Consider the following 10,686-nt stretch of genomic DNA (forward strand, 5'->3'; position numbering starts at 1 on the left):
TTTCCCCTCTGTTGTTTTGCTGTTGTAATTTTAGAGGTTTTCAATACTGGTAGCCAGAGTTTGTTCATTTTCATGGTTTCCTCCTTTCTGTTGAAATTGTCCACATGCTTGTGGATTTCAATGGTTTCTCTGTGTAATCTGACATGGTGGTTGTGAGAGTGGTCCAGCATTTCTGTGTTCTCAAATAATATGCTGTGTCCAGGTTGATTTATCAGGTGCTCTGCTATGGCTGACTTCTCTGGTTGAAGTAGTCTGCAGTGCCTTTCATGTTCCTTGATTTGTGTTTGGACAATGCTGTGTTTGGTGGTCCCTATGTAGACTTGTCCACAGCTGCATGGTACACGGTAGACTCCTACAGAAGTGAGAGGATCCCTCTTGTCCTTGGCATTAAAGCCTTGGCAGACCGTGCAAAAAGAATGTGCGAACCCCACCTCCTCCAAGATGAACTGAACCACTAAACTGAACCACCTACAGGCCAATGGATACTCCACCTCAGACATCAGAAGAGTGGCAAGACCAAGAACAAGCCATGAGAGTAAAGACAAAGATCTTGACTCTCAGAGGAATAGTGTTCTTGCCATAAATCAAGGGAACCACTGACCGCATAGGAAAGCTGATGGGTAAACACAACATCCAAACTATCTACAGACCCACCAAGGAGTCTACCGTATACCATGCAGCCGTGGACAAGTCTACATAGGGACCACCAAACACAGCAATGCCTAGTTCCAACAGACCTCACTACCTCTGAGGATGCTTGCCATAGATGCAGCCGAAACATCAGGAGAGAATGCCTCTAGACCATGGCCATATAGCCCGAAAAAACCTACAACAACCCAATATCTAAAATCTTTGTGGACAGCCCCAACTCTGAGTTAAGAATTTACCTGTAATTGCAAAGATCTGTTACAGTAAAATGTTGCAAAATTTTACCTCATTAACAAACTTGATGGGTTATGAGTTTAGAAAAGGAATAATAATAATAATAATAATAATAATAATAATAATAATAATAATAATACTTTATAATTCCGCCCTTCTCACCCCGAAGGGGACTCAGGGCGGATCACAGTACACATACACGACAAACATTCAGTGCCACTTTGTAGAGACAATACACAAACAGACAGACAAGAGAAGGAGGTGATTTGTTTCGAAACAGTGCACAACTGTTTTTGGTGCCATGGAAGGTTGGGCTCCAGTCCAGAGGATGCTGTTGCTCTATCCTCTATGACGAAGAGCTGTCAGGACTTCTTCCTTCCTTTTGGTCATCCAGCATTTTCTGATCTTTTTTCTTTATGGCATCGTAAAACATCTCCCCTGCTTTTTAGCGGTACCTAGTTTCTCTAATCAGAGCTAAAGCTGTTTTCAAATTGCTTAGGTAAACAATGAGCTAGGCTGACAGTTGGCAGCTCATGCCAACTCGGGGCTTCGAACTTGCAACCTTTTTGGTTGATAGATCTTATAATTGCTGATGATTTACCAGCTGTGCTAAACCTCTGGTCTATAGTCTTTTCTTAGTGTGTGTCCTGTGGCCATTATATGTTTATCAGTCCAGTAATCAGCATTTGTTTTGTGTTTTGTCTCATTATACATGATTTTTGTTCCTGGGTTATAAATGTCTTTTCCTAATTGGTTCTACCATAAAAACATGGGGAAAGTTTATAAACTTTCCCCATATTTTTGCGAGACATCCTGCAGGATATTTTGCTATAGATTTTCAATAAATATCTCAAAGAATCTCATCCAATTCAACATTGTGTTGTCAAAAGCTTTCATGGCCGGAATCACTGGGTTGCTGTGAGTTTTCCGGGCAGTATGGCCATGCTCCAGAAGAATGTTCCAGGAGAGAATGCTTCTGGAATATGACTTATTTATTTATTTATTTATTTATTTATTTATTGTGTCAGGAGCAAACCAAACAGTTGTATTGCATTTTTTAACAAACAAACAAAACACAAAGTTTGAAGCTTGGTAGTTGATAAAATGTCCTTTGACCAGTAGCTGGCCACTTGGAGTGCCTCTGGTGTTGCCGCAAGAAGGTCCTCCATTGTGCAGGGCTCAGGTTGCATTGCAGCAAGTGGTCTGTGGTTTGCTCTTCTCCGCACTCACATGTCATGGATTCCACTTTGTAGCCCCATTTCTTAAGGTTGGCTCTGCATCTCGTGGTGTCAGAGCGCAGTCTGTTCAGCGCCTTCCAAGTCGCCCAGTTTTCTGTGTGCCCAGGGGGGAGTCTTTCATTTGATATCAGCCATTGATTGAGGTTCTGGGTTTGAGCCTGCCACTTTTGGACTCTCGCTTGCTGGGGTGTTCCAGCGAGTGTCTCTGTAGATCTTAGAAAACTATTTCTTAATTTAAGTCATTGACGCGCTGCCTGATATCCAAATAGGGGATGAGCTGGAGATGTCACTGCCTTGGTCCTTTCACTATTTCTTGCTACTTCCCGGCGGATGTTAGGTGATGCAATACCGGCTAAACAGTGTAATTTCTCCAGTGGTATAGGATGCAGACACCCCGTGATGATGTGGCATGTTTTCTAGAAAACTATTTATTGATTTAAGTTGTTGAATATGGCTATAGAGCCCAGAAAACTCACAGCAACCCAATTCAACATTGCTTGTGGCAGCCACAAAAACAAAGTTTCTGGAGTATAACAACTACTTTCAAAGTAAGTACCACACAATTAAACAGGGAATAACACTCTCAAATCAGGAGCAGAAAAATTTCAAATTTTCTTACATAGTATTATCACTTTAAGAACTTGGCTTATCCTCCAGTGTACTTCAACCCATGTATGTATATCTATAAGCAATCTTGAGTATAACCTAAGCACAACATGACAATGCTTAATGTATTGTCGAAGGCTTTCATGGCTGGAATCACTGGGTTGTTGTAGGTTTTCTAGAACATGGCCATATAGCCTAGAAAACCTACAACAACCCAGTGACAATGCTTAATGTAGATAAAGCTTTTGCTATCTTAAACTGAATTGTAATTAAAATAAAACCATGGTTGCTTATTGTCTGCACTACAGATAGCCGGTATGGTCCAACTTTGCATGCCGGCCTCATTAAAATCAATGCTGGAACGAACAGTACAATGCTTAAATGCTGTTAATGTGAATAGGAGCGAAAATAGTCCGACTGGCTCTGGATTGGCTGACACCATGGGTAACAACAGGAATGTGAAATGCTTCTAGTTCACATTAAGAATTATATATAATTTGTCTGAATGTAAATGGCCATTTAGGGCACTATGTATAGCATTAAAATAATTCAAGCTGCAGATGTTGCCACATATACCAAAGGACCTTAAGTTGTTTTCTTCCACCTTCTTTCCACTGAACAGCACTCGCAAACAAAATTACATGATGAATTTTTCACGACAACATGGGCTCAGGCATTTCTACAACAGAAGACGAAGGTCACTTAGGCGAAACCCATGAAGAACAAGACATTTCTTTCCTTTTTCTTCCCGATCTGTGATGTGTCGCTTTCCATTCTTTTCAATCTAGCACTACAGTCTGGTTTATCAGGACTTTTTTCTTGATGAAAATTTCGAAAGCCTCCATCGAGACAGAGCGTTACACAACTTTTTTCGCACTGTGATCTAATGAGAAGTGACTTATTTTCTCATAGGTAAATGTTTTTAATGTTGATGTGTCTGTGAAAAATTGTGATCTGTTGTAATACCAGTTACAGTGGCAGTATTGGAAGTAAGCAACCGGCTCTGTTTTTATGACAAACAAATGCGCATACATTTAAGCACAAAAGACTCTTCATATTTTATGTCAGAAACTACAATATTAATATCTTTGTCACATAGATATTTAAATGCACTGTATGCCAGCTCTGTATCATATTTTATATGATTAAGTTATCATTGTTCGTCCTCTATGTATTCTCTTCTACAACTTGACATGTTGGCACTGTATTGACTTGTTATAACAGTCTGCAGCTGATTTTTTGGGCTATTTACAGTTTAAAGCAGACAAATGCCTAATCAAAAAAAAATAACTGCAGAAAGTTGTTGTGAAAAACATAGATGTTCATTTGTTCTTACTCTTTAATGTGTCTGTCGGTTATTGTTGTTTTGTGGACAAGAAAAATGCTTGACATTTAAACCTTTTCTACTAAGCAGCTGTGGATGAACCTTCTCCCCCTCCAGACAGAAAGTCCCGTTTCCCTGTCCAAAACTAAAACAATTTTTCTGTGGATGGTTTACTTACAGTAACTGCCATTTGGTCTCTGTAGTAATGGAGTGATTTGTAAACAGTGGACGTTTCTTCGTGTTTATTTGTGGTTTGTTTCTATTGCGGGTCATGTTCGTTTCTAATAATGTTGTGCCTAACACCAGCAACAGAACAGCGACCCCAACAGCCCTAAACTGTCTATTATCATGAATAAAAGAAGTTTCACTCTATAGTGAACTGAGCTGAAATTCCATGCTTCAATAAAAATGTCAACCAAAAAAGTGTCGTTTTTTTTCAGTGCTAATTATGGGGAGTAATCAAGAATTTTAATCACCTCACAGACATTTAAGATCAATAGTTTTCACAATGAGTCTGCTCTGAGACTGATTTTTAAACCTAAATGAATTTGGAGCTTTATACACAACGCAAGTAAATTGCAGCTATAGAATTTATTATTATTTATATATTTACAGTATTTATATTCCGCCCTTCTCACCCCGCAGGCGACTCAGGGTGAATTACAATGTAAATATACAGGGTGAGGCAGCATAACTACCTTTTTTTAAATGCGTGCCATTCAATCGGTTGAAGACGTAGCGGAGCGCTAGTGGTCTCGTTCAAGAGGCGGGAGTATAAAGTTTTGTTCTGATACAGTTCAGTTGCCATCATGTGTTGGAACAGTAAGGAGCGTGTTTTTGCCATTGAGGCCTACTTTTCGAGCGGATTTGGAGTGGCCGGCCCGTTCTCCAGATTTGGCCTCTTGTAATTTTTTTCTATGTTTTTTTTTAAATCCCGTGTTTCTGTGAACCATCAAAAGACCCTACAAGATTAGAAGACCAACATCCAGAAAGAAATTGCCAACATAATGCCTGCTATGCTGATGCCCGCTCTCCAGATTTGGCCCCTTGTAATTTTTTTTCTATGATTTTTTTTTAATCCCGTGTTTATGTGAACCATCCAAAGACCCTACAAGATTTGAAGACCAACATCCAGGAAGAAAATGCCAACATAATGCCTGCTATGCTGGCAAGACTAATGACAAACGCTAGAAATCGGTTTACTCAGTGTATGGAGAATGGAGAATGGGGGATGTCACCTACCTAATTTGATCTTCAAAACTACGTAAAACAAAACTTTATGTGCCTACATTATAAATAAAAATAAAAATTTCTGATTCATACAATGGGTTTTATTAAGGTTTGGAAAAAGGAAGTTATGCTGCCTCACCCTGTACATGGCAAACATTCAATGCCATGGACACACAACATATATAGACAGACACACAGAGGCTATTTAACATTCCAGCTTTTTCATGAGGATATTCTGGCCACCAGGGATGCTGTCGCTTTACCGTCGATTTGTGACACTGATGAAGTACTTCCTCATTTTTTGTATGCTTGCTGGATATTTTTTTTATGGAGTAGTAAATTAGCCTCCCTGCGTAAGCGGTACCTAAATTTCCTACTTGACAGATGCAACTGTCTTTCAGGCTGCAAGCTATACAAATTGGTCGGAAGCTCACCCTGATCCAGGCAGGCTTCGAACTCATGACCTTTTGGTCAATAGTGATCTTAATGCAGCTGACTCCCAGCAAGCTGCGCCACAGTCCCGGATAACAGCACCTTCTGATGGACCTTATCAGGTGACATTGTCCCTTTATTATTGTTGCCTGTTGGAAAGTATTTCTTTTTGTTAACACAAAAAATAATTAAGGACTTCCTTTTCCACTTGAAGTGTGTTACTGTTGCTAGAGTTCAGTTGCGCTTTGATGACTTGAGGTTTGTGGGAAAATCTCAATCAGGGATAATGGGTGGGCATTTCAATTTAGTTTCCTTTCAATTGGCAAGGATACCAAAACACTTTCAAACTTTTTTCTCAAAACAAAAAAAGCCCTCCATTCATAAGTGATTGCTTTCCCTCCCCATACCTGGGGCTTGTCAGAAATGCCAAAAATTTGGTTCAGTGCCCCCTCCTGGCTGTGGTTTCTTTCCCAGCTCCATCCTAAAGTCTAACGCACGCATTCATTCTTGGAAACATAAGTGCAAAAGGGGCTTTCAGCTTTAAATAATGTATTACATTAATCCTTGGCCTTTTTCTTGCTTTCTTCTAGGTTTCTTCAGATGTAAGTAATTGCTGGCAAATGAAAGCCAGCATTAGCATAGATCAGACAAATCAGTAGTTGCTGGCTTTCATCTATTTTTATTTATTTATTTATTTATTTGCAGTATTTATATTCCGCCCATCTCACCCCGCAGGGGACTCAGGGCGGATTACAATGTACACATATATGGCAAACATTCAATGCCAAAGACACACAACACAGTTTGCCCCATTTTTAGAAGAGTCTGTGTTTTACATTTAGTATCACAAAAAGTGTCCTGGGCACTTATCTTCTGCTCAGCACCTTTGTGGTCTTTCTTCCTCCTCTAGGGTCAATAAACAGTGATATCTGTGATACTACTGGCTCCTAGAGTGTAATAATACCCGTATTGATAGTACTGTAAAAAATAAGGGTGCTATAAAACAAGATAATCTTATCTGCTGATAAATTGTAACTTGGCCCAAGAAACTAGGAAGTTGGCTGCATTTATTCGTCAAGTCATGGTTTGTTTGTTTGTGTATTTCCAAGTTTCCTGTGTAATTATGCTCCAATTACAAAAATATAAAATGCCACAGAATATTTTAAAATATAAATAGAGACATAGTTTTGCCAAGAGAAGCAGAACATCTTTCAGCCAAGCAACAGAAAATAAATTGGAACAGTTAAGAGCCAAGTTTATCCTGTAGCAGGCTTTAAAAACTGTTTTAAATATTTTTAAATTTTATTTTTAAAACCCTTTCACTATGATAACTGTGGTTTGAGTCTAGATTATATTATTGTAGCCGTGGGTGTAAAGAGCAAGACAGAAAGGAACGTGGAACACCGTATTTCATTACAAAATAGTCACACACCCCTTTTCTCCTGTGCTATTTTAATATAATACATTGTATATACATATAATATTTATAATATTATAATGCACTGCAATATGATAATAATAATAATAATAATAATAATAATAATAATATAATTATATATTTACATTACTTGTAATATTACTAATAATATTACGATATAGTAGTATGGTGCAATATAGCAATGTTTAATGCTGATATTGTACTATGCTAATAATATAATATATTGTATGTAATATATACCTTGTAAGCCGCTCCCCTTCAGGGTGAGAAGGGTGGCATATAAATGTCGTTAATTAATTGATTGATTGATTGATTGATTGATTGATTTTGTACTCCCAGTTTTGATCTTTTATCAATCTTTGCATAATAGTCATACACCCTGCCCACACACCTGATCCTTTGAGCTACCAGGCTTCCCAGTTGAGTAATGCCCTTGTAGCTCCGAGGAAAAGGTGAGTGGTCAGGTGAAGGTGTGAGAACTAGGAGGCTTTCCTCAGCTGCCAGTACGGCCTCACCCATCTCCAACACATAATACTTGCACCCCCCTTTTTTTAAAAAAGATGACTATTATGTGGTGAAATGCGGTACTTTCCCCACACCTCTGGTGTATTTAAAAAGCCTAGCTGTATCCATTTTGCCACCAAAATGAACTCGTAAGGAAAATGGAGGTTGTTGAAGAACAAAAATTGTGCCAGGGTGCATTTTGGAAGAAGTTTACAACTAGTCTCTAAAACAGGGGACCTCAAACTAAGGCCCGGGGGCCGGATACAGCCCTCCAAGGTCATTTACCCGGCCCTCGCTCAGGGTCAACCTAAGTCTGAAACGACTTGAAAGCACATAACAACAACAATCCTATCTCATCAGCCAAAAGCAGGCCCACACATTGAAATACGAATAAGTTTATATTTATTAAAATGTTCTTCATTTTAATTATTGTATTGTTTTAAGTGTTTTGCACTACAAATAAGATATGTGCAGTGTGCATAGGAATTCATTCATTTTTTCCCCAAATTATAATCTGGTCCTCTAACAGTTTGAGGGACTGTGACCTGGCCCTCGGTTTAAAAAGTTTGTGGACCCCTGGTCTAAAATATGTTTTCATTTTTGTACATAAGGATTACCTGATCTAGTTTTTTTAAATTCACAATCACATAAGTATAAAATTAGTAGAAAGTGTATGCTGAAACGTATTGAACTACTCTTTTTTCGTGGTGTTGGGACCTATCCTGGTTCTTTCCATGTTCATTCTTCCTCAGGTACCAACACTTCCATTAAAGAAGTGAAGCTCAGGAACACTCTCACCGCTTTAACAACCTTGAAGTTGGGAACTTCCTGTATGTACATGTATTGATCATAGTAAATTTAATAAAAACAAACAAACCAGACCTAAAGAGTCCCAATCCAGATTAGGATCACCGTCTGATATTAGGATGTGGCAAGGTTAGCCTCTATTTTCTGTATGTACATTTATTGATCATAGTAAATTTAATAAAAAAACAAACCAGACCTAAAGAGTCCCAATCCAGATTAGGATCACCGTCTGATATTAGGATGTGGCAAGGTTAGCCTCTATTTTCTATTAATATTGAATAGATATGTTTATTTTATTAAATATAAAAAGAGAATTTTGTAACTTCTAGAAAATAAGAAGCATGTCTTATTCCTTTCATTTTGACAGGTTAACAAAGCCATAGTGCTGCCCTATGGTAACACAGGTTGCAGGTTGTTTGACTTGGCTTTACAAATTTCTTCCTAGAACAGGATGGACACAACCAATGAGCAATGTCCATAGTTCATGTTTGGATAATAACATCTAGTGTGTTTAATATAAATACATGTGACCCAACCTGAACTCTTAGTTCCTTTCATTATTTTGGACAGGACAATTGGAATATTTTCAAAAGATATATTATTTGTTCTAATTAAACTTCCAGTGATTGGAAATACAGATGAGAATCACATCGGACATTTGCTCAGAATGAGAACACTGCCAGTGACCTTGCTAAGAATGGTGCAGGGCAGGGGCAACTGCATATGTCACCAGTTGGGGAGTCCTCCCCACAGCACCAACTGCCTCTCTGGGCCAGAATGAAAAGAGAGGGGGCCAGGGGACAGTTCCATCTTGTCTCCTGCATATGTCACCAGTTGGGGAGTCCTCCCCCCAGCAACATCTGCCTCTCTGGGCCAGAGTGAAGAGAGAGGGGGCCAGGGGACAGTTCCACCTTGTCTCCTGTGCTATGCTCATAATGTAATATAATATATTCTATATACATATAATATTTATAATATTATAATATAATACAATATAATACTACTAATAATATGATATTATAATTATATATTTTATATTACATGTAATATTACTAATAATATTAAAATATAATGGTATAGTACAATATAGTAATATATAATACTGATATTGTACTATGCTAATAATATAATATATTATATGAATATAAATCTTATAAGCTGCTCTGAATCCCCTTCGGAGTGAGAAGGACGGCATATATTATTATTATTATTATTATTATTATTATTATTATTATTACTTTATTTGTACCCCGCTAGCATCTCCCGGAGGACTCGATGCGGCTTATATATAAATGTCGTACATAAATAAATAAAATGATGCCTGCCTCTGAGAGTTATTCCCCTGGTCAAAATCACAAAAGAGAATAAATGTAGCCTTTATTCCTGTTCTTTATTTTTGGAGAGTTTAGATATTACTGTGAGAATGTCTAAAAAGCCATATTCAATGTCTTTGACATACCAATGTCTAACTTTCCTCCATTGTATCTGTCTTTCAATTTCAGTGGTGGTGGTGACAAAGTTAAACTAACTCACAAAATGGTGTTGTCCTTTTTGTCTATGGCATGTCTATGGCCTTAGGTCCATTCTAATCCAGTGGATTTTATATACTGTATATACTCGAGTATAAGCCGACCCAAATATAAACCGAGGCACCTAATTTTACCACAAAAACTGGGGAAATGTATTGACTCGAGTATAAGCCTAGGGTGGGAAATACAACAGCTACTGGTCAGTTTCAAAATAAAAACAGATACCAATAAAATTACATTAACTGAGGCATCAGAAGATTAAATGTTTTTGAATATTTACATAACACTGTAATTTAAGATAAGACTGTCCAACTCTGCTTCTAACCTTCTTCAAAGTAAATGTGTAAAAAGTGGCTATTAGGAACTGTGGGAGCTGAAGTCCAAAACATCTGGAAGACCCAAATTTTCCCATGCGTGATCTACACTGCCATGTAACCCAGCTCAAAGCTTGTTTTCTGCTTCCTTGGAGACTAGGACGCGGAACAATGGCTTCAAACTACAAGAGAGGAGATTCCATCTGAACATGAGGAAGAACTTCCTGACTGTGAGAGCCGTTCAGCAGTGGAACTCTCTGCCCCGGAGTGTGGTGGAGGCTCCTTCTTTGGAAGCTTTTAAGCAGAGGCTGGATGGCCATCTGTCAGGGGTGATTTGAATGCAATATTCCTGCTTCTTGGCAGGGGGTTGGGCTGGATGGCC

General features: G+C 38.4%; 1 protein-coding gene across 3 annotated transcripts in view; it reads left to right on the plus strand.

The window, feature by feature from the left end:
- Positions 1-4,459, plus strand: part of RELN (reelin) — a 375,263-nt gene extending 370,804 nt beyond the window's left edge. For 2 of the 3 annotated variants that reach the window (XM_067468825.1, XM_060778339.2), the window contains one exon: positions 3,349-4,459. In XM_067468825.1, coding sequence (XP_067324926.1) covers positions 3,349-3,445 — 97 coding nt within the window. In that variant the 3' untranslated portion in view covers positions 3,446-4,459. The remainder of the gene's footprint in view (positions 1-3,348) is intronic. The other variant, XM_060778338.2, reaches the window with a different exon arrangement.
- Positions 4,460-10,686: the final 6,227 nt, after the last annotated feature.

This window comes from Anolis sagrei, chromosome 5 (assembly GCF_037176765.1).
Source record: "Anolis sagrei isolate rAnoSag1 chromosome 5, rAnoSag1.mat, whole genome shotgun sequence".
NCBI classification, from domain to species: domain Eukaryota; kingdom Metazoa; phylum Chordata; class Lepidosauria; order Squamata; family Dactyloidae; genus Anolis; species Anolis sagrei.